This window comes from Patagioenas fasciata, chromosome 3 (genome assembly GCF_037038585.1).
Source record: "Patagioenas fasciata isolate bPatFas1 chromosome 3, bPatFas1.hap1, whole genome shotgun sequence".
NCBI lineage: Eukaryota > Metazoa > Chordata > Aves > Columbiformes > Columbidae > Patagioenas > Patagioenas fasciata.
Genome location: NC_092522.1, coordinates 89518854 through 89542964, shown reverse-complemented (window position 1 = coordinate 89542964; position 24111 = coordinate 89518854). Strand labels below are relative to the sequence as shown.

At 39.8% G+C, this 24111-nt stretch overlaps 1 protein-coding gene across 19 annotated transcripts in view; it reads right to left on the bottom strand.

Moving 5' to 3' along the window:
- Nucleotides 1–3429: 3429 nt before the first annotated feature.
- SNAP91 (synaptosome associated protein 91) overlaps nt 3430–24111 on the bottom strand; it is a 67130-nt gene continuing 46448 nt past the window's right edge. For 4 of the 19 annotated variants that reach the window (XM_065833832.2, XM_065833835.2, XM_071806800.1 and 1 more), the window contains exons 16-30: nt 23264–23371; nt 22471–22728; nt 22186–22263; nt 22010–22081; nt 21475–21558; nt 20520–20603; nt 16034–16171; nt 14599–14748; nt 13225–13255; nt 11714–11825; nt 10821–10844; nt 8593–8676; nt 8418–8522; nt 6106–6206; nt 3430–4833 (exon numbers count right to left, since the gene is read on the bottom strand). In XM_065833832.2, the coding sequence (XP_065689904.2) occupies nt 6114–6206; nt 8418–8522; nt 8593–8676; nt 10821–10844; nt 11714–11825; nt 13225–13255; nt 14599–14748; nt 16034–16171; nt 20520–20603; nt 21475–21558; nt 22010–22081; nt 22186–22263; nt 22471–22728; nt 23264–23371 (1421 nt within the window). In that variant the 3' untranslated portion in view covers nt 3430–4833; nt 6106–6113. Of the gene's footprint in view, nt 4834–6105; nt 6207–8417; nt 8523–8592; nt 8677–10820; nt 10845–11713; nt 11826–13224; nt 13256–14598; nt 14749–16033; nt 16172–20519; nt 20604–21474; nt 21559–22009; nt 22082–22185; nt 22264–22470; nt 22729–23263; nt 23372–24111 lie in introns of those variants that run through there. The other 15 variants (XM_071806801.1, XM_071806802.1, XM_071806807.1 and 12 more) reach the window with 15 other exon arrangements.

The following is a 24111-nucleotide window of genomic DNA, read 5'->3' as shown; positions in this document are numbered from 1 at the left end:
TCATTAATAGCTAACCTGTCCTCAGCTACCAGTTAAAATCTGAAAGACTGATGCAGCTTTGCCTCTCATCTGAGATAACGGTTCTTTGGGTCTTTGCATCTTTACAGTAGCTTCATGTAGCATTGTGCCTTCAATGTAAATGCCATTGCACTTAGTGGTATGAACGGGTAAGTGCTTTGGCAAGGCCTTCAAAAAAGATGGTGTGGTGGATACAGAGGTAAACTGACAAATCTCTTCTGCCATACTAAACTATATTTCAAAAATATGGGTCAGACTTCACTGTGTTCAACCATGAACACTTGGATGTAGATGCTTCACAGTGTTGTTGCAGGGCAGACATTCATCAGACTCTTCACAGGTTTCCCTGCAACACCAGGGAGGAAGTTTGCTCACCTTAGTCCTTGCAGTAGAACTAACTCCCACACTCCCCATATTTCTTCACTTCTTTCAGTTTTTGCTTCTGCTTTACCACCTTTGCTAACTCCCAAAGACAACTATTCTCACACTTCTTGCATTCAGAGATGTCTTGGCAACAGAATAAGCATCAAGCTTTTGCTACCCATATCATTTGCACAGATTAATTAAGGGAAAGGGAAGAGGTGGTGAATCTTTAGGAGCCAAGATTTATATGTATAGCCTCTCTCCTTCTGTATTCCCATATCTGAAATTCTTATTTTGTCCCATCATTACCACTTAACGTCTGCCACTTCCCACACTGCTCACAGCACCAGCAATATACAATACATGGAAAAAAAGTTTTATCTTTTAATAAAATTTCAGATATATTTCATGTTCTAGAAGAGCAGGATCAGTAACTCAGAGTATTATGTTTATATCACTGCCACTGTTTCTATCATAGGAAGTTTCAGGTGGCTTTTCTAGGCTTTAAGATTTGTTGGGACTCCTTGTTCCCCATGCAGAATCAGTTTCTTGAGGCAGCTCTTATTCTGGGGCAAGATATAGGAAGGAGGAGCAGGATCAAAGATTAATGCCAAAAAAGACCAATGTCAGCTGTCACTACTGGACATTTCATGAACTAGATGCTGTCACCCACCAGTAAGTAGCACCTCATGTTACCAAAGTCTTATGCGCATTTACAAAGCAAATCTTCCCCTTCTCCACCCCAGCTACCGTTTTTGCTCTAGACTTTCCTGCTTGCTTTTTTTAAAAGCAATTTATTAGCTTTTGCAGTTGCCTTACTACATCTTAATAATGGAAATCTGGTGTAGCAGCCTGATTTTGCAACCATCCTGAAATGCTAAGGTGGTCCTCAGGATCTGAGAATACAACAATTATTTAGTTTTCACCATTCAGGCTTTCACCTAGGGAAACACCAGCATCAATCCGGAAGCCCTCAACTCAAACTACAGTGTATTTTGAAAGGCAAATATTATATAGCACAGCTAAAAATCTCAAATAAAGTTAAAATGAGTGACAAATGCATGCGAAAGACAAATGACAGACAGTGCTAGCCCCAAACATTCAAAAAAAAAAAAAATAGCTAGCTCTACAGAATCTTTTTTTTGTTGTTGTTCAAACATCTACAATAAGCTGAGCTCATGTTCTCCAGGTATTTACCAACCCCTAAGGCCCTCAAGGCTTAAAGGAGAGCTACAAAATTCTCATGTGACCAGAGGTGCCAACTTCTAAAGAAGCCAGCACACAGAATAGCAAGAACTTGGGTAAGGGCTATATCAGCTGCTTGAAACTTGTCCTCCCCTCGTGAAAAATGCAGGGGAAGGAGACAGCTGCTTCCTCCTCCAGATGGGAGCCCTCCTCCCCACCCACTCTACAGATTGCAGTGAGAAGTGATTAGTCATTACAGGACACAGATGTACTCATGCCTGATTGATGAAACTCAGATGCTAACAAAAACATATTCTCGTCTACAGGCCAGGAGACAACCACTTGTTTTCCTTGCAAACCAGATTTTATAACTCCTTTGTGATGGGGAAAACAAGACTCACTTTTGTTTAGCCTTACTCAGCACGCTGGGGAAATAGACTGGTTTTACTTCCTACAGTGTGCAAACTTCTTGCTTTTCCACCAAGTTTGCTTTCTCTCTATGCTTCCATTTCCTCACAATCTGTCAAATGCCACATGTACAACAGACTTGCACAAAGCTGTTGGCCATGAAATGTATACTGAACTAACAAGAACAAGGACCAAGCGTTCTGCAACATGTTGCAGAAAGGCAACTGCAAGAGCATGTACCTGGCAGAGAAAAAGGCCTCATGCTGACGTTTTGCCCCTTGAAATGTGTAACAGTATATCTTATAGAAATAAACAAAGTTTGTTATAGAAAACATTCATTGGCAATTCAGTTGTTCTGCATTATCTTAATTAGAATGACACACCAATGAACTGCTCTGACTACATTTGCATCCCGTGTTTGGTTATGACTGTCCTCTGGAAACGCTGTCCTCACTTTGCAAAGGCACACACAATATGGTGGTAGGAAGCCAAGCACTCCCTGTGTCCAGAGGCACACAGTGCATAGGAAAGTCGGGCAAAACTCGACCAGCCAGAGCCTGAGAGCACCATGACCCTTTCAGGGGGAGCAGTTACCTTGTTCAGGTCTTGGTGCTCAAATAGGGAGAAAACACAGTGATTTGCTGAGCCTTACCGATTTATAATCTAGGACAGTCTGACTCAGCAGGACACTCATCCTAAGGCTGAATGTGCATTAAAAAAAAATCAACTTTTCAAATGTCAAAATTGAGAGATTCAAAATACCAATGTTGTAGCAAGTAAAAAACCAAAATGAATAATCAAAAAACCTCTCAGGCAATGGTACTCCCCTGCTGGATGGACATCTTGGAAATGTCTTTGGAAACCAATTCAAGATTCAAATCTTACCAGAGCATAATTGAGTCGCTTCACTGTTTTTAGAGAGTACTTCTAAGCAGCCCCTGGCATTCAGTGCTGCTTCATCTCTTCATTTTGTTACTCAGTCAAGGAGGTGTCTACTTAGTCACCTCATACCAGAAAGACTTTAATTTACTAGACTTTATGAAATGTTTTCTCCTCCTTTCATCCTGCCATAAGATGAACCTTAGCACAAGCAATTCCTATAGCACCATAGCTGTGCTATCTCTCAATAAGCTCTTGAATGATACCTCATAGGAAAGAAATCGGGACTAGTATTATAAACTTTCATAGTTCCAATATTTTTCAACTTTAAGGAGATGAGGAGCTTTAATGAAGCCTCCTGAGGTGTGATAGGTCAAACTATAGAATTCTGCTCTCCCCACTTTTCTTGTGGCTTTGTGTTCAGCCTGGCTTTGTATGGATCTCTCCTGTACTGCTTAAAGATCAGCAATGTGCAGCAGACTCTGCAATCAGTGTCAGGACCTAAACACATTTTTCCCCCTCTCAAAGTGTATTATTATGTTCAATATCTCAATCATCATGAAACTGGCAACAAGATTTTTACTTTGATCAAGGTGTTTATTGCATCTCAGAGGGCACACATGCACTGGGGTTTTTTGTTTTTGTTATTTTTTTTTTAACTGAAATACAAAGAAGAGCCATTTTGAAATTAGCTTTTTATAGAACTTTTCCATCACGGTGTATGTTATCCCCACAGCAAATTCAGATACAACCACTTTTAATGGTACCATACATTGATTAAATAGTTCATTTGAAAGACTTCAGATGAATATCTTTCCAACCCAATATGCTTTTACAGAGAACTGCCAAGCCACTTGTAACACTGATCAACAGTGACCTCATTGAAGAGTCAAGATCTTGCGCCAAGCCATCAGCAGAAACAGTATGAGAACAAATAAAAATTAAAGAAACACAGTATGTACAGTAAAGGGCATGGATCTCTGGATCAGAATTTAATCTAATCACCAATAGTACAAAAGCTACTCACAGCGCATTCGGGGCAATGGAGAAAACACTAGCCTAAGGCATACACAGGAAAGCACTAAATTAAGAGATGTACGTAAGAACTGAACAGAGATGAGTAACATCACTTGTAATGTTTTGACTACAGATATACCAAAGAGTGCTTCCATATTTGAAATTCCTTAATGCCAGCACAACTATGATTGCTTTTTTCTACTACATGGAGAGAAATGGACCCTTTACTTCTTTTCAGTGCATTTAGCAAGAACTGATAAATATGCCAATTATAAATGCAAAATCTTGAATAATTAAAACAGATTTCAAAATAAAAACAGCAATAAATATGGTATTCTTTCAGATATGATTTTTCATTCTGGGTAAATCATTGAAAAAGTACTTGGAAGTTTATATTACTTTGAATTATCTTAACATATACAGTGCCACAAAAATAAAACATTTTTTCACGACAATTGAGATTCCTGTGACTGAAAAAAAAATGTATTCCACACAATTTCATAAGTATTTTCCTTACTATCTGGTATTATCACACTATGTTTTGTAACAGATAAAGGAGAAATTGAGTCCTAGGGAAATTTTAGGTGTCCTCAAAAAGTTATATACATTGAAACCTTCAAAAACCACAGACATCGCTCCAAATGGCTCACCAAACAACAGCTGCATAATCTGTCCCTGTGGGATAGGTTCAGAAAAGCACTAGAAGGCATCAGAAACATACATCCATTGTTTAAATTGTAAAACACAAATAACCCAAGTACACAAATTTCGAGAGAGTAGGGATAACAGCTAAGGTAGTACACATTCCTAATGTTCACTTTCACAGCTGTGCTACACGTTTCAGGAGGAAGAGAAAGTCTGAGTAAGCGCTGGGTTTGGTACTGGTGGCTCACTTTGAAACTCTGAGCATCCATTTTCAGACTCCAAACTCACGTTTTTATCATCCAGTCAGAAAAACTGCAGCTGTGAATATTAAAAAAAAAAAGTATTAGATGAAAACCAGAATAATGAGTTAGATAAAACACGTTCAAGAAAGAGCACCAAATCTGCTCATTATTTCACACCTCAAAGGAGTTGTTATCAGTGTTTAATGAAGCAGCAGTCTTCCCACGGACATTTATGAACCTGTCTACTACAAACCCAAGTCCCAGCAATGAAAGTGCATCTCCATGCCTGGACATCTCCACCATGTGCCAGGTACACCTTCCTGGGGCTGGAATTTGGAGAATGGGGAAGAGGTAATGGGTGGTGCCTACTAAGAGCAGTCTGATCTCATCCACTGCTGATAACTCCAGCACAGAAGTGGCTTAGAATAAGTCTTAGAATTAAGCTATAGGAAGAAAGAAAAGGGACTTACAAAGAAGGCTTTAAAGATATGAAATGATTGTCCTCTCCTCATCTGGCAACTTATTCCGGTCTTAATTATAAAATGCCTACTTTACTTCTGCAATATTATTTTTTAATTGGCTTAAGTGATGTTTCTACTTGGCCCTCTTCACATCCTTCTCCAAAACCCTCACATAATGTTTTTACCTTTTTTTCTTTTCATTCTGTAGTACTGATTTTTTGCTTCCATTTTTTTTTTTTGCTCCTTCATTTTTCCTTTTTATTTAGTCCTCTGTCCTTCCCCACTGATGTTCTACATGGCACTGCTCAGGACCTCATGCCTCAGCATCCAGAAAAGCAGTGCCTTGAAAAATTGTATGGTGGGGGGAAAACATTAGCTGGCAGCAGTTAAGAGATGCAAACAACCTTCTCTTGATGATTAGGATACGCAAGTTCTTCCTCTTCTGATCCCTTCACACCTATGATACCAAATCTGCCTCCACACACTAGACTGGAACAACCCTTCAGCAGTTTTGCACCCACTATTTTTACCTTGTTATGATTCTATTTGTTTCAGTATTAGTTTCAGGAAAAAAAAAAAAAAAAAAAAGAAAAAAATGTGAACCCTTGGACCGAGTGGAAACAAAGTAGAAATGGAAGTTATAGACTGAAGGTACTTTTTCCTGGTTGTTACTTTTGGCAAAAATAGTAGTCAAAAGTCAAGCTTTCAGGTTAAAATTAAAACTGAGAATTGAGTTTTTTGTTTAAACCATCACATTATCAGTGCATGTTTCTACCTATCTCTGAAGCTACAATTCTAACAGTCATTCAATCTACCAGCCTAATCAACATCTGTGTGCCAGATACGCACCACAGCATAGCATGCTTAGGCAGGCAGTCACAGAATACCTTATAGTTTACAAGAAATCCTTGATGTTAAGATCCGCTAATGGGTCCTTTGTTGGAGGTTTCTTGGGACTCTGAGTAGCAGGAGTTGGGCTTGGAGAAAGCTAACAGACGGCAGCCAGGAAGGCAGAAGAAAAAAAAAAGCAGACAGGGATACACAAGCATTAGGTAGATATAGCTGGTTCCCACACAAGCACATTGCAAGCATACTAAGTTCTAATTTTTCTAAAAGTTCAGCCTACTTCCATTTTGCTCAAGCATTGTTTAGACTCCATCATTACTACAATGTCAACAATGTTTGGCTGGTTTAATGCATAAGGCTATAGATACCACATATTTGAATTAGCATAGCTTCAAATCACTTTCTCCCTGTAAGACAGAATGTTGTTAGGATCATCAGCCCAGAGAGAAGTTAGGCACTTGTTAGATGTTAAACACCAGGGCGCAGAATAAGCAGAGTGCATGTGAAAATCCCAGTGACTGACATTTAAGTACTTGTTCCACATTAGTAGTGTAAATAAGAGCCCGAAGTGTACCAGAGATGTGACCATATTATACTCCGTGCCTCCTCTGGTAGATATAAAAATCATCAACTATTCTACAGAAAGAGTCAGTTTTGCAAGTTCCATGCAACACTTTTCAGTATGGAACCAGATGATTCTCCCATCCTGACTTTTCTTCCCCTTGTCCCCACCTTGCTCAGGGAACCAGGTGTTTTGCACTGGAAGAAACCCAGCAAGCTACCAGTTCAAACCAGGTAAACTTGCATTTACTGCATTTACTGTCATTCAAGAACTTGAGACCTTAAGCTTGTTCATAAGCAGAATGTCAGTTTTCTGAAGAATGCTCTAGGTGGGCTGGGAGGGAGGATGCTGAGTGCAGCTCTAGTAAATGTTGATGAGCTCTGAACAGTATAGGAATGCCCATCAGCTTCATTTTGAGCTTTATTCAAATGTCCCCCAAAACCCAATCTTGCATGTAGTTAGCTGTAGGAGACTTTTCTAACCTGTTCCATTGGTCTTGCACAAGAGTACTGAAAAAAAAAAAAAAAAAAAAAAAAATCGAAGTGGTTGATGTGATCTGTTGCAAGTCAGCAGTTGGCTTGGACAGGCTTACTCTTTGCTGGGTAAAAAACTAGCTGGATGGCCAGACCCAGAGAGTTGTGGTGAATGGAGTTAAATCCAGAGAGCAGCGAGTCATGAGTGGTGTTCCCCAGGGCTCAGTACTGGGGCCAGTCCTGTTTAATATCTTTATCAGTGATAGGGACCAGAGGATCAAGTTCACCCTCAGTAAGTTTGCAAACAGCATCAAGTTGGGTGGGAGTGTTGATCTGCTGGAGGGTAGGAAGGCTCTACAGAGAGATTTGGACCACCTGGATCATTGGGCTGAGGCCAATTATATGAGGTTTACAAGGCCAAGTGCTGGGTCCTGCATTTGGGTCACAACATCCCCAGGCAGCGCTACAGGCTCAGGGAAGAGTGGCTGAAAAGCTGTCTGGAGGAAAAGGATCTGGGCGTGTTGACTGACAGCCGGCTGAACGTGAGCCAGCAGTGTGCCCAGGTGGCCAAAAAGGCCAACAGCATCCTGGCTTGTATCATGAATAGTGTGGTCAGCAGGACTGCAGAAGTGGTCTTGCCCCTGTACTCAGCACTGGTGTGGCCCCACCTTGAATCCTGTGTTCAGTTTTGGGCCCCTCACTACAGGAAAGACATTGAGGTGCTGGAGAGAGTTCAGAGAAAGGCAACGAAGCTGGTGAGGGGTCTGGAGCACAAGTCTTACGAGGAACAGCTGAGGGAACTGGGGCTGTTCAGCCTGAAGAAAAGGAGGCTGAGGGGAGACCTTATCTCTGTCTACAACTACCTGAAAGGAGGTTGTAGCATGGAGGGTGTTGGTCTCTTCTCCCAAGTAGCAAGTGACAGGACGAGAGAAAATGACCTCAAGTTGCACCAGGGGAGGGTTGGATTGGATATTGCGAAAAATTTCTTCACAGAAAGGGTTGTTTGGCATAGGAACAGGCTGCCCAGGGAAGTGGTTGAGTCACAATCTCTGGAGGTGTTTAAAAGATGCATAGGTGTGGTGCTTAGGGACATGCTTTAGTGGTGGACTTGGCAGTGTTAGGCTTACAGTTGGACTTCATGATCTTAAAGGTCTTTTCCAACGTAAGTGATTGTCTTATTCTAAGTCAGGCAGCTGATACTGTTAGAAATCTCTTTTACAGTCTTACAGCTAGAATTGAACTGAGGTAATGCATTCACACAAGCTACTTTCCAGAGAAATGTAAAGCAATTAAACTTTCATCCAGTGGTAATACTTACCTGTACACCAGGACCAGTGGCAGCTCCAAATGGTGGCCTCATCATAGGCTGCCCATACATAACTGGCTGCTGGGGCATCATGGGGACGCCTGTACCTGCTGGAGGCTGTAAATTAATGCAGCGTGAGTAGCGTTCTGGGTGAAGAAAGGAGAGCAGCATAACAGAAGAGACTCACCATTCCAAATGCTGCTCCTGGCTGTGGGACAGGTGGAGTACCACCTGCGGCTGGAACAGCACTTGCTGGAGGCACAGCTCCTGTCTAAAAAATTTTATTAAAAAAATTTAAAAAAATATAATAACCTCTGTAACAGCAGCCATCTGGAAACTGCATGAAGTCTCTAGCATTTTCAAAGTTGTTCTGGAAATTAGGACTGTTATGTAGCAGATAATACCTAACCTCAAAACCACAATGCTTCAAAGGATAAGAGAGTTGAATGAGTCCTTACACTGATGCTCAGCTTGCTTTTTCATAAGAAAGCAAGGGTGAAAGACTCCATTCTCTTCATTAATGGAGTCCATTTACTGAATACAACTCAAAGTAGGCCCAAGAAAAGATGTACTTTCCTCCTCCTTCTACATAGCTTAAGAAAGAAACCAGATTTCCTAACTGATAGCCAACACACCATAGCAGTTGTTATAGCACTGCGTTTTAGTAAAAGCTTAAGCAGACTGTAAAGCTAAGGGAGACCACTGCTATAACTAGTTTCCAATTAAATAAAAAAAAAAAAAAATTTTTATGCAGTGAGATTCACTTGAGTTAAAAAATAAATTCACACATTTAAGCCACAATTGCAAACATTACATACTTTACTAGGGAGAGCTTAGTTTACCTTGTCATACTTTTTATTCACATGCTTATCTTATTATGGTTTTCATTCAAATAACACAAGAAGAGAAAAAGGTAAACTTTCACCAGGATGCAGGAAGATAGAACTGTTAGTTTAGTAGTCTGACTGGATATACAGCACAAGAGCACCTTTGAACAAGGCCACCCCACTGATCTAGTAGAACCTACACATCCTTCCTTTTGGTTTCCTTGTCTATAAGTTCTCATGCACGGAGCCTCCTTATGGCCTTGAAAGCATCCACGTCTCTCCTTTTTACAGATGTATACACAATCCAATTTACTAATAAGTCTCAAGAGAGGCAGGAAAAATGCTAGCAGGATTTTTTAGGAAACTCATTACAGCTATTGTATGGCCTAAGTATATTGGCACAATTTCTCAAGTTATTACAGAAGCTGTAGGGTCATGCCTGAGTTTCCACATCCTTATCACCTACCTTGAGTCACTTATATCCCACTGCACTTGGAAAGCAGCTAGCGCATTTTCAGCTCAAAGCACAGCACATCTCTGGAGATCTGTTGGAATTACTGCACAGTCTACTTCTGCGAATGCTACTTTTAGTGCTCTTGGTTGATCCTTGCTTCCAGACTAAAACACGCCAGTTTCTTAGGAAACTGGCGACAAGTCAAGATAAACTTCAGATTCATTAATCAGCAAACACCCTACAGTTTCTGGCTAATAATTATGAACCTCCTTTTCAGCCTGAAAGTATTCTGGAGAGCTTTTCAATAGCGAGCTGTACTGTGCTAGCAGCACAGCTGTCCCCAAACTAAAACCAGCATCTGGACACTTAGCTATGGAAAGCAGGGAATAGAAAGACATGGATTAATGACATCAGATGCAGTGAGATCTGACTATAGCCACAGGAACACTTTGTAGCTCAAAATCCAGTTAGGCAGATGCCAAGAAAAATGGCCATACAAACTGAATCTGCTTTTGCCTCAAAGCACTAGGGTCACTTGAGGCAACGAGTTTTTATGAAATTCTGCTGATTTTAATCCAGAAAGTGAAAGGTCACAAGGAAGGGAAAAAGTGACCAAAACTAAAGTGGTTCAGCCGTGACATGAAAGAAAGCTTAATTTTGGTCTTCACATTTATTTTTCCTGCAGATATGTTTCTCTTTGGTTTCAAAAAAATACCTAAGTGTGTGATTGTGAAGAAATAAGTATAGCACCTATGTTTCATGAAATACTATCAAAATCACCCAGCTTTCCAGAAAGGCTAGTTACTTATCGGATCATAAAATCACTACAAGATCAGGCTGATGTTACAGAATTTAGAAGTTTCATGTAATACAAGTCATGAGACAGTTCACATCCAAGTAAAGCAAAGACAGTTTGAAGCCATTATTTTCAAGCTTACAGCACAGAAATGGTTAATCACTATTACCATATTGAACACATTGCCTGAGAATTGTCAGCTGGACAGACAGTCCAAGAGTCATGTTAGGTAGCTTATAGCTAGTTTTAAGCCAGCAGTAATAACTGTAGTGTAGGTGAGGTGTTGTTAGTATCTTCATGTTTAGTAAGTATAATACGAGATAAAAAAATTCACTTACACTGTACAGTATTGCCCATCCTTTCTATTAAGAAAAAAAGTTGACATTACAACTAATACATTCAATGAAGTACCATACCAAGTTTGAGGTAGTTTTGTTTCTTCCCTAAAGTTAAGGAACAAGCTGGAACATGCTTAGTGTCACATTAACATCTGTCTGTGGCAGCTGGTCATGCTCCCTCTTGACAGTCCTTTCCTTCCCTTCCCAGCCCAACTTTCATCAAACAGAGGCTGGTTTATGCCATGTGTGGCTTTGATGAGAAGAGGTATGATCCCTCTTTAGATTAGTGTTGTAGCTTACTCATTATGAAGTTGCTCTTGTGCCAAATTTAGATTTTCAGCTCAATTCAACCTTCTTCTCTCAAAGTTAGTGCCATCTAATGCATTTTACAGGGCAATCTTAAGTCTTCCAACAGACAGCTTTACTCTGCTAAACAAGCTACCTGCTTCTAATAATAATATTTTTCAATACTGTGTGGTCTTTTGATTTGCTTCATTCAGGAAAGCTTGAGAAAAACCTTTTTATTTTCTCTCCTTCCAGCACTTCAGCTTTGCATCAATACCATTGTCTTTGGGTCAATCTACCTGGGCCTGGTGCTAGAAAGACTGTTATGGCTAACCACATGTTTGGAAATGTCCACAAGCACTGCATGTACATGTAGAGTAACCTCTAGATACATACACTAGTGTATTTTCATTGAGCTGAACTCAATGACTTATTTATGCCAGCTGGAAATCTGATCTTAAAACTGTGACCTGAAACAATCATATCATTTATACAGAAACAAACTCTTCAGCTGAAGTAGACAGGAGCAGTGCCCACACGTATGCTTGCATAGTCTCGTAACATATTGAGTTTTCAATATGAGTGGTATTGATAGATTAACCACCTACCAATGGACCACCTGGGACACCACCAGTTGACCATGTTGCAGGTGCTACTTTTGGCTGCCAGTTGGCTCCTCCTGTTAATTTCTTCTCTCCAGCATTCCACTGAAGGTCTCCCCTAATAGAGAGGAAGACAGACAGAGCTATTATTTACATACAATGAAAATGAAAAACAATTAAAGTATATATTAACATTAAGCTTGCTGCTACATTAGTTTATGGCATATGCAGTTTAAGTTATTAACGGAAAGATACACTTTTAGTACCACTCTGTTTCAAGGGTTGTTAGTGGTAGACACCACCACACTCTATACTAAAGTCAGTTACATGGTTATGGCCTTTGTGGTGAAAATTAGAGAAGTTTTATTTAGTATTGACTGAAGTTAATGTATTATTGCATATACCCTTGCAAAGTAGGAAGAGGGACTGCTACTGCCTATGCTACTGGGACCAGGCAGTAGAGCTGCCTGCTAGAAGTCTTTGAAAGGTCATTTCATTGCTGGAAATCTTGCTCAGACAGCTGGAGGAAAGCATTCAGTTCTGAAAAAAGTTGATAGATACAAGAGAAACATGTCATTCATACAATAAAAGGGCTGTTACAAAACCAGGTTTTGTTAGAGACCACTCTATGCAGAAAAAGATACACCATTTGAATTAAGTAGATTGACGGAAGCTAAGCTTTGGGGATAAACCTCGTGATGTGTTTATACATATCCCTCCTATCATCTTCACAGAGGGAAAACACATTTTGAAGTACAGTCATCACAAACTGGTCCTGTGCACAGAGGACCACTCAGCACAGAAGTAAGCAACCAGTTAGGTCAGGGGTGTCAAACTCTTTTTCACTGGGGCCCACATTAGCCTCATGGTTGCCTTCCAAGGGCTGAATGCAATTTTAGGACTGCAGAAGTGTAACTACTCCTAAAATTACATTCAGCCCTTGGAAGGCAACCACAAGGCTGAGGTGGCCCCTGGTGAAAATGAGTTTGACACCCCTGGGTTAGATTAAGAAGAGTTACTGAAAAATAAATGCAATGCTGTAAATATTTCTTCTTGCAAAAATAAGCTTTTTACTGCATGGAATGAACTACTTTTCTATTTTACAAGTATTCCGGTGCCTACACAAGAAGCACATCCAGCATCTGTAAAGATAATGAAACTATTCTATATTATCCTAGATTACTGAGGAGAGCATTACAATTTATTATCTGGACTATTTGTTCACTTTAAACTGTTTGGAAATCAGCTCTCCAATATAAAGACAGCAATATATAGGGAAAAAAAAATTGAGACTCAGATTAAATCCAGCAAGTTTAAAAGCTATGTCAGGAACATTTAAACTTAATTATTCAGTTAACCTGTATAGAACAGAATACTTTTTCCAGAATTTTTTGGACCTGATGTTTTGGGCAGATGGAGCACATGACCAATTCATTGATTCTTAATAAACACTGAAATAGATGTAAGACTATACAGCAGAGTTAAACACTATTTTTTTTAAACAAAGTTGGACTCACTTTTTTGAAGCGGTACCAGAAATTCCAAGATCTGAAAATTGTAAGGAGAAAATAATAAAAAAAAAAAGTCATGTGCTTAGTAAACTAAAGCATGACAAAGTAACACTTCACATTTCATTGCACATGGGGTTATGCAGAGTAATCAAGTTTTGGCTGTCTTCATTTAAACAGCACCAGAACACTGGCCACATCTACTTCTTTCTTCAGGACAATTCTGAGGCACCCTGCAGTTGTCCTATGCTTGAGGAAGCCCTTTTTGTCCATAAGCAGATCAAAGTATCAATATATTTAGGTCTACAAAATCCTAATTATTTAAGAGCACCAAACCTATTTACCACAAATGACAGCACTAGCTTCTGCTCCCTATTATACATACTGAAATAAAAAAATATTTTTCACATACACATAAATCTGAATGTTACTTTGAACTTTTGCACTGTTTTATCTGCTCTGTCATACATGGGAACTCCAAGTAGTCTCCTTAATTACTCTTTGGGAGAAGTTTTATGCTAAATTTTAAATAATACCTTTCTTAAATGACCAGTACAAGCCCTGTAAGTCACAAATTACTAAGTTTATTATTTCATCCCCCAAACTTGGATACACCCAATGACTTGAAGAAGAGGTTTCAAGTGATGGAGAGTCCTGTTGACTCCTAAGCATAGTAGTTTCCACCCACACCTAACAGAAGAATATGCATCATAAGATCAGTTATGTTTTTGCTGTGGTGTGTTTACATATACTAACAGAATATTCCATTTATGCAATCCTCCAAAGTAGAACTTGATATTATTATACCTTAGCCTACGAGGGCCTCTGTTAGGTTTTTTAGGAGGGTAGAAATTCTGATCTCTAGTTATAAACGCTATGGGCCTTTTTCCTACTGCAGAAAATTGAACACTTCTTTGTTCAGTGTTTTAAACATGTTTTGGAAAGTACACTAAGAGAAGGTGTTTTCTTGGCTGTGGTGCACACTTCATTTTGCTGCAAAAGGCCAGCTATTTGTGTCAACCAGCTTATCTGATAAATTCCACAGTGCTATCAGATGTCTTGAACAATTTTCACCTTTCCATCTGTTATTACACAGGTGCACATTCACTAAGAGCCTGATGTGCCCTGAATGTGCCTGGGACTTTCACATGGTAAAAATCATACTTACCAAACATCCCATTATTTGGTTCAGATCCTGGACACAAACAAGGACATGTTACAACCCCAGACTACCAGCCTTATTCCTGTCTATAGCTTCTCCCATGTCCCCAGGGAAACAGGAGGACATTGAAAAGAGTAAGCTAAAATAGACAGGTATTTGGCTCCACAGAAGAGTAACACAGTTGTATGCCACACCACTTCAAATGGAAATTTGTCACTTACTGCCTACTAAGTTTGCAAGAGACGAATCCAGATCACTTCCGAGGCCTTTGCTTGCTGCTGAAGGAGTGACTGTTGCTGTGGCTGAAGGTGCTATAGACTGACCAGAAGGAACCATAGTTGGCATAAGAAGATCACCTAGGCCATCAAACACTGGAAGTGAAGGGAAAGCAGGTTAGAAACGGCAGCTGTGGTAAGAAATACACTACCTGTCACTTTGCTGTTGCTCCAACAAATACAGCACAGACAACCATGTCACAAGTCTTACCAAAACACAGTTTGACATTAAAAGTAATGCCAACAAGGGCATGCATTTCATTTTACTAGACACTGAATGTACAGTAATCCTAAAAAAGCTATACCAGAGAGAACTAATATGACAGGACATGGCCAAAAGGAGTTTAATTGGAGAATTGAATCTACATATATATAGCACCACTTCCACATGACACAATCTTTCTTACAGCCATCATTAGAGAGATGTCAGATGCACACACATTTGTCAGGAGATATTCATTTAAAGGCTTTTAAAATGAACATCTTGCAGCAAACACCAGTCAGAATTACTGTGGCAGTCTTATACCCTGACATCTTACGACAATAGGATTGAAAGTCTCAAGATGTTACTATTCACTTGCAAGCAGCAGGGAGTCAGGAAAAACTACTAATATTTTATGAGATCAGAAGGAGCCAGGACCATCCACACTGACAGAGCTACCCTCCTTAGTCCAGTCATCTAACTGAGAAGTTCATTTTTCAGATCCCTTGAAGTCAAACCACCTGGCACATCTCATGCCAGCATTCTATCTTCTGATCTGTATTTGAGGTACATGCTAATGTTAAACCAACAGGAAGGGGTAGCATGTGCACTGGCAAGCAACCACATAACCAAGCAGCAGTACTACTCCAACCTCTTTTTTTTCTTGTACAGTTGCAGAACTCACCAATTTTAAGTTTGTAGCAAGGACCCAGCATGGAAAACATAGAATGGAAGAGATACAAACAAAATGGTAGCAGTGATGAAAGTTTAAGCTTATAGTCAGGCAAATAACATGACCTCAGTCTCTGTCTTGTGTATCTTCAGGTGCCATGCAAGCTCAAGAACAACTTCAGCAGCAGCAGCAAGACAACTTGCCTATATACTTCATTTACAGAACAGTGTTTTCCTTGACTAATTCCTGATTCATGCAACTGAGCACATGCAAGGATAATGTTACAATAGTTTGATTTTACTGACATGGTAGAATAAAAAAAATGGGTACAGAGACCTCTTGGGCACACGCCAGCCTCAACACCACCCAGAGTTCTTCCAGTAGAGAACGAACAGGGAAATAAATCACTGATATTGCTTGTCCTCAGAGCCTAAATGTGGTGTAATTAACTCATCTAACACATAAAACATGATAGAAAATTCACAGGAAGAAACCCTGTGGCTCACCTGATGCATCAAATGAACTGCCAGTCGTTGGAGCTGTTGTCCCAAAAGCTGCATCAAAGTTAGGCTGTAGTAAGCTGGTTTGAGCTGGAGTGACTGGGGATGGTGATGGAGAGGGAGAAATGAAAGAACCTCCAAAGCCTTGAAAAAGCCACATAAGAGAGGTGTGGACGTTAGAGTCAGTCCTGTTGGGCTGTATTTAACAAAAGCTCAATCTATAGAAGGCAGAATCATAGAGACAATTCTTACTAGACCATTGCAAATAACTCAGTACTACACAAGCATCCTTGGTATGCCAGGTATGATCCAGGGAATTTAAGCTTTTGTGAGAGCGACCAGTAAAAACTTTAGTGTTTGTTATTTAGATTTCTGCAGAGGCAGAGCAATGGAGTAGAGAACACAATTCTTCCAGTACCACACACTATAGTTCTAGGTAAGTAATCTCACAGGCAGAATGCAAGAAACGAGAATTAGTTCAGAAAAAAGAGAAACTGAGAACTACTTTGAGAAAAGCATATGAGCACTCATCAGCTCCTTTGGAATCTCGATTCTGAAGGCAGTGTTTTACTAATCCAGTTTACCCTCCCTCACCATCTCAAAATATCCTGGTCTCCCCTTTCGAGCTTCTGCTCCTCCACACACTCCCATGCCAAAACAGGATCAACAGCATCCACAAGTGAACTGCTTGTAGGCTGGAGAATCTCCATGATTAAGTTTATGTATATATTATAAACCCTGTATTTATAGAAATAAACCCTACTCATGGAGATTCTCTAGTCTACAAGCAATGCACTCTCATGTTTGACTATTCTTATTCTCCCCTGCCCACTATATAATCTGACCTTCCTTGCATTTTAAACTTATTTGTATTATCTACAGAGTCTGGAGGCAGATTAAATATGCAAAGACTCTGTCAAAAGAAGAACAGACATATGACACCTCTCAATTCTCTTCAGTCTACAAGCCATTCCTCTTATTCAATCTCTTCTTGATAGTAATGTCCGAGACCTCTGCACTACATCTTCAGTCTCTCAGGCTCCTTTTTTCACAGCTGCCCTTACACAGAAAGGATCAGACCTGAGCTCAGTGCTCTAACCGCAACTACATGACTACAGCAGGAATACCACTTTGCACAACCTGCAGCCTGTACTTTTTTCCCCTATATCAGAGTAGGAAGCAGATTATTTTGCCACAGCTGAGCACAAGACAGTAAGGAGCCAGCACTCAACCACTGCCTTCAGTTTCTTTTCAGGCAACATCCTGCCTTACAATCTACCGCCCTTATTTGTCCAGGTAATCATTGCTTGCCTGTGGATCGAAGCTTAAACATTTACTCATTTTAAATTCCTCCTTTAGACACTTTTCTCCAATTTGTGGAGACTATTTTAAGTCCTGTTCTCATACAAAGTAAATACAGATCTTTTCACATGGGTGAAATCTGAAAAATTAAGCACATTACTTCAGCAGTCGCATTGCTGAACTTAAGTACCAAATACAATTTATAAATTTAGAAGAGATAATCTGTTTACACTGAATCCTTATCACTACTTTCTGTCTTTTTACTGAGATAGTTTGTATCAGTCTTTTTTAAGCAGTCAATTAATTCCTTTATTCCTTTCTTGGTCTATTCTTGTCTGGGTTTTTTTGTTTGGTTTTGGTTGTTTTTTGTTTGTTTGGTGTGTGTCTTCCCCCTCCCAGCTTGCTTTAGTTACCAGTTAAGTGAGGGAGTCAGTTTTTTAAAAATGGGAAAATACAGAAAATTCTGAAATTTTTCTAACCGTGTTTTTATCCAAATTGCTTTGCATGGTCACTGGGTATATCAATTACAGCACATTGTGCAGTCATCTTACAAACAGTGACAACAGCACATTTCCCAGCTATGAAATCAAACATCTGCCAGACATGTAACTACAAGACAGGTTAAAGCTCAACGTTAAGAACTTGTGCTCAAATCGTGACCATCAGTTATATCAAATGTTACTGCAAGCTTTTTCAAAGCCCTATGAAGTGTCTGTTTCTCCAGCTACAGAAGAGAGTTCTCCCCAACTTCAGGTGAAGTTTGCATGATGATTGGTCTTAATTCCACTGCTTTTAGCCTTGTGCAATTTAACAGCAACATCAGAAGCCATAAAAACACTTTAGCAGACTAAGTTCCTAGTTGTCTAAGGAATAAGACCTGGAGCAAGTCTGCAGAAACAGCAGCAACCACATTGGGTGTGTTGTCTGGACATCCCCAGTTACCCGATTTTGAGGTCGATTTTACTTAGTAAAGTAAGAACATGATTCTATATAGTACATACTAGGATATATATGCACACAGGTTAACTGGATGGAAAGATCTAGAAGGGAAAGTGGTGAGACTGTTGTATTTATCAGCATAGTTCTAGTCTTGTCTGATGAGAGGCTTAGCAGAGTACGAAAACAATTCTAACCATATTTTCTATGTGAGCCAAGAAGAAACTACAAGCTTACTTGACAGCAGAACACTTAAGACAATGATGCATAGTAAGCACACTTGTAACATTATGCATATAAACAGTACAACCAAACACTCATAAACCATGAAGGACAAGCCTTCAGCCACCATATGAATTCTGGACAATCTTAAAAACTGGATTACACTGCAGGCTATACATCTGCCATTATCTAGGGTGAACAAATGCTTAACAATATGCTGTGATGTTTACAGACTCTCTGTATCTGCCAAAAAAAAAAAAAAAAAAATCTACTTGGAGCCTTTTGAATGTATATTCAAAACAAAAAATACAATATATTTTTAATGAAAACCAACATCTATTGACCCCAATTGCTTCAGGTCTGCTTGGGTATTTAGACTTTTAACATCTCTTTTATAAATTAAGTTTTGATTTAATGTGACTCATCAGATTCAAAGAGCACACCGCTGAAGTTTAAGCCATCTGGAGCATAATTCGTATTGGGATTTAAGCTTAGTTACAGATAAAAACAAAATATTTTGTATTGCAATGTTTGCAGAAGCAGAATTTGCATCTGCCCAACAATATCTTTGCAACAACATGTTTTGTCCCCCAATAATGCACACAACTGCAGATGACAGGTATATTTCAGAATACGCTAGTCAAAGCCTGATCTCCAGCCTTAAGCTACCCGTGAACTCATTAATACAAAGATCTACTGAAGCAATATTAAAACAAAGGCAGTTCTACCTTAAAGTCCTGAGGCTGCTTGTACTAAAGATTTAGCATGCATTTATGCATTATGTCCCACTGGCTTGCCAGCACTCAAACCAATTGAGAACAGACATACATTATCTTGACTCCTCCTACCTTCCTGCAGCACAACTAGGTGATGCCTGCACTTAGAGCGGGTACTTGAAAATGTGTCCTCTTCTGAGATGTCTTCAGCGTGTGAGCACTCACTTGTGCCAACTCACAGCACTTAGAGCAATTACACACTGAGGTATCTCACATTATGTATTCTTCTTACAACAGAGGACCTCTCACGAGCATATGAAGGCAAAACATACACAGGGTTGGACTTCTGACATAGCATAAGTTAGCATGGGAGACCTTCAGACATACGAACAGGAGCTGATGTCAGGGCTCACCATACCTACAGTGGTTAAGTTGCATAAAAGTGCAGAATATCACTCCAACTCAGAATTCACCTTTCAGAAACACGGGGGAAACTAAGCCAACTCTTCCTCAAGCCAGAAGCACATCAGTTTCCTTTAAACCTGAGGAAGACATGCTGGGATCTTGTTCTCTACAAACTTCAAACAGAGATGGGGAGGAGTCACAAGTGTTTAGCACCATCACTATAGCCACTAAAGTACACGGTATAGCACATATTTTGGAGAATGGTACAAGCAGAATTCGGCTGCAGCTGTTTATTTGTAGGATGCAGCCTACAATGATAGTTATTCAAACTTTGAAATAGGTGATGCCACATTCAGAACTAGCAGAGACCTCATCTCAGTATAGAGTGCCTCTATTGCTTCTATGCCCTTATACTCAGAAAAGCTCTCTCTCATCACCACAGCTCTCCTTGGCTACACATAAGGCTGCTATCAAGTCATCCATTCAACCTCCTAGCAGTGAAGTGTGTAACCTGCCTCTGTTAAGTCAACCAAGAAACAAAGATGAATTAGCAGTAAGGAAAAAGTAGCATAGCCTGCAATACTGCTTAAGTACTGCTACAGTCAGCCAAAGAAATTTTATGTATGGACTTCTATTCAGTGAACAGTACAGAAAAGTAAGGTTGGTGCAGAAAGTAGGAAAACAGAGACAATATAAAGATAATCTATGAAGTCAACTTGTACTTCAGTATAATACCTCCATTATAAATCACTGTAGTTTTAATTTAAGACATCTTAAGTACTAAGAAATCTTGCGAACAAGAGTTTTATTCCACTGCAAAAATCCACTTACACCCAAGGAACATAAATATTTCAATGTTTATTTCTTAGTTTTGCCTTAAAAAACACAAGTTTTTAGAAGTTCTTTATTACCAGCAAGTAGGTCTGCAGAAGCTGAGGAACTAGAAGCAGCCTGGGTTGCGGGCTGGGGTTCAGAAGCACTACTTCCAAAAGCATCTAAAGGGAATTCCAGGAAGCATCAAGAGAGGGTAAAGAGTTCAATATTAAATGCATCAATTTATCACTTATCATAAACAAAAGATGAAAAAAGGATAACCACTTCATTCATCAGAAGAGGAAAATGAAAGTGCTTGGCCATCTTTATTGCAGAGCAGTGCCACAGACACAAAGCCCAGGTGGAAAAAAAGGAGGTGCAACAAACCAGCACTTGAAAGAAATCTTTTTTCCTTTTAGTTGAACCTCTTCTCAGAAAACCCATACAAACCACAGCATTCTATATGAGAGGGTTAAGCCCTTTGGAAATGAATACATCAGATGAGATTGGAGTAATTCTCCAGCTAGAACCTACTGACTCACCTAAAGTCTTTTTATAGGAACATTTCACTAATTTTGAATTTTACTACTTCTAAGCAACATTTCTGTTCTACAACACTCCCAGAGTTGGTTGTGCCCATCCTAATTTCCACCTTATCAAATCCAACAAAGATCTTGTGATTCAGGTACCCAATTTGAGACAAGTCACCCTCAAAACTTCAGCTGCTTTGAGAAACAGAACCAAGAGAAAACGTGACCAGAGAGAGTTGCAAAGAAAAAGGAACACAACAGGTTTTCATTGGACCTCTGAGGAAGAGCCATGCGTGCATTGACTGAAGACAGCATGGCAAGTGTCATGACAACAGAATGACCATGCTGACAGCTTATTTGCAGTTCGTTATTGTGCAACGCGAAGAACTGGACATGCTGGTCTTAGTGGTAATGCCACACAGGAAGGCTCTGAGAAGGGGAAATCTGCAGCTTTAGCAAAGTGCAAAGGTAATTGAAATGAAGTGAATCAACAATGAAGTGGTGAGGAAAGAAAAATACCCACCACCAAACAGGTCAATCACACCTGAAGAATCCACCTTTGCTGGAGAGGCAGTGGGTAGAGGAGAGGGGGCTGCAAATGCATCCACTGCAGTAAGCATAGGATAAATAATATTTAGTATCAGCAAGGCAACAATGATAGCTAAATATTTCAAAGTCACATGGGCTCCACCAGATAGAACCACAGGGTCAGTAAATTCAGGTAACAGTCTTCAGAACTGCAAACATTGTGTTATTTTTCTCACACAGCAACTGAAAACCACAGTACTTTAAAGAACGCATTGTTTATAAAAAGATTTCTTATGCTTAAGAGGAGTATTTACTGTCTCAACAACCACATTACTTACTCAGCTTCAGTGTCAGCCACTTTATGGTTTGCATCTTCATCAGCTATTAATTTTGTGACCAAAGTGTTAACAAACCCACAACTTTGTATTTCAGCTTAAAGGTGTAGACTGGCAATAAGTCTTGTGTTTTTTTCACTCTTGAGGAATAAAACACAAAATTCTGCAGGATGACCTGTGAAGACAAGCACTCACCAGATAAGAGATCAGCAGTGAGAGAACTCTCAGGCACAGGAGAAGCTCCATGTGGCGGAGATGAAAAAGCATCTTCCAGAAATGAAAGAAAAACCGAGAAGTAAGTATCTTTCAAGTCAGTTTACATCATTGCACAGCATCAAAGTGGCAGAGTATTGGAAGAATTCTCTCTTTACCTGTACCAAAGAGATCTATGCTAGGAGTAGCATCTGGTTTAGGTGCTGCAGGTACATCAGGAACAGACTCAAATAAATCTAAGGCCAAGAACATAACACGTCTTTAACTCAATTTTGAAAGGCAGAACTGAAAGCAGAACTTTCAAGTTTTGCGCATCATATTTGGAATTAATAGGCTCTCTGGTTTGAAAGCCTAGCACACAGCATGCACACAACAACGATTTGTTTGTTCTGTACTCCTGACAGATCAATCCACCAGAATCAAAGAGTTAAAAACAAAATTACCACCAAAGATATCTAGAGCAGGAGGAGCGGAGGTGGTGGCAGTAGCAGAAGTGGTGGCAGTAGTAGTAGTGGCAGTAGCTGTAGTAGCGGTAGCAGCAGCAGCAACAGCAGCAGCTGGAGAAGGAGTTGTTGCAGGAACTGGAGTGGCTGCACTAGTTGTAGGGGTAACTACAGGAACAGCAGTCTCTGTTGGCTTCATAGCAAAGAGGTCCAGCTCGGGAGCAGCCTCAGCACTACCTTCGGATGGGGCAAAGGGGTCTTGTAAAAAGGAGAGGGGAAATATGTGTGTATGCATACTCAGGACCGGTGAGGGAGGAAGTCAAGAACAAAGCAATTATAGGCAATGCACATACTGCAAATACACACACGCACAAACGAGTTTGCTCTAACATCTAGCCTATTTAACCAGACATGTTACTTATGTTTTTCCAAAATAAAGACTATCTGAAAGGCTGAGCAATCTAGTTATGAAAGAGCAGAACTTTCAAAGGCTATTTGACAAGGCCAAAAATAAACAGAAATACGACAAAAGAACATCCAGTTTAGCAGGTTACTGCTTACAAAACTCAGCACTCCCAGAATCATTTATTAGAACTACCAAATAAGCACAAAGTTACTGGGACTCAGAAACAAGCAGTTTTCTTAAGCATGTTCTTCAGTTTAAGGTTTGTTTTGACCAATTGCAAACACTATGAAAGTTTCAGAAAAACACACTGCCATGTAGTTTAAACAAACGAAAAAAAACCACAAAAAAACAGCAAAACAAGAGACTATCTAATGACATAAAACCCACCATTTCCTGAACATGCATCAAGAGCTGCTGCTACAGGGGTTGGGGTAGCTGGTGCTGCTGCCCCTTCAGCTGCTGCAGGGGCTTCCCCAGGAGAAGCTGCAAAGGCATCTTGGGTGCAGTAAAGAACAGAAATTAAAAGGGAAAAAAAAAGGATAAAGAGAAGAAAAATATAGTAAAAGAATCCAGTTAAATTGCACAGGTAGATTCCCTTATACAACATGAATGTTGTTACTTTGACAGCAAGACAAGTCATGCAGCGCAAAATGGTTTGTCTCCCCCAACCCCACGCAAACAGGTTCTAGACAGGGTTTGAAGATGGAGCTTCTCAGGTTGCCCACAGAAAGTACAGTGAGTGTAAAATGTGTTATTATTCTCATTGTATAAGGGTTCAGAGCAGCATGCTCACGTACTACCCAAAATTAACTAATGAAAAAAGAGCAGAGGTATGGCAGTATTTGTGTGCTCAAAGCCTGTAATACATGTGATTAATCTGTTACTGTGAATTTACTTGCATGGTGCTTTGCACACTTAAGCACTGTTATGAATAACAATCCAATTACATTGGCAGAGATCTGCATGTACCTTTTCTAGCTTTTGAGCCAAGGCAGTCATGCATCATCTGAGAAATTGAATTTACATGTTTCTTAAGTTTTCCAGTTGAATCTTTCTTAAGTCATAACCTGATGCATAGGTTACATTTACTTAGCTTGTTTCTGACAGATCAAGAATGTTCATCTTAACTACTGGCCAGCCATAGTTTGTCTCCTCTTCTTTCAGGATCTCCTCTAGGCCAACCAGCCAAGTCAGAGAAAACAACTGTTTTGAGGTTTTGAGACAACTTGCTCATG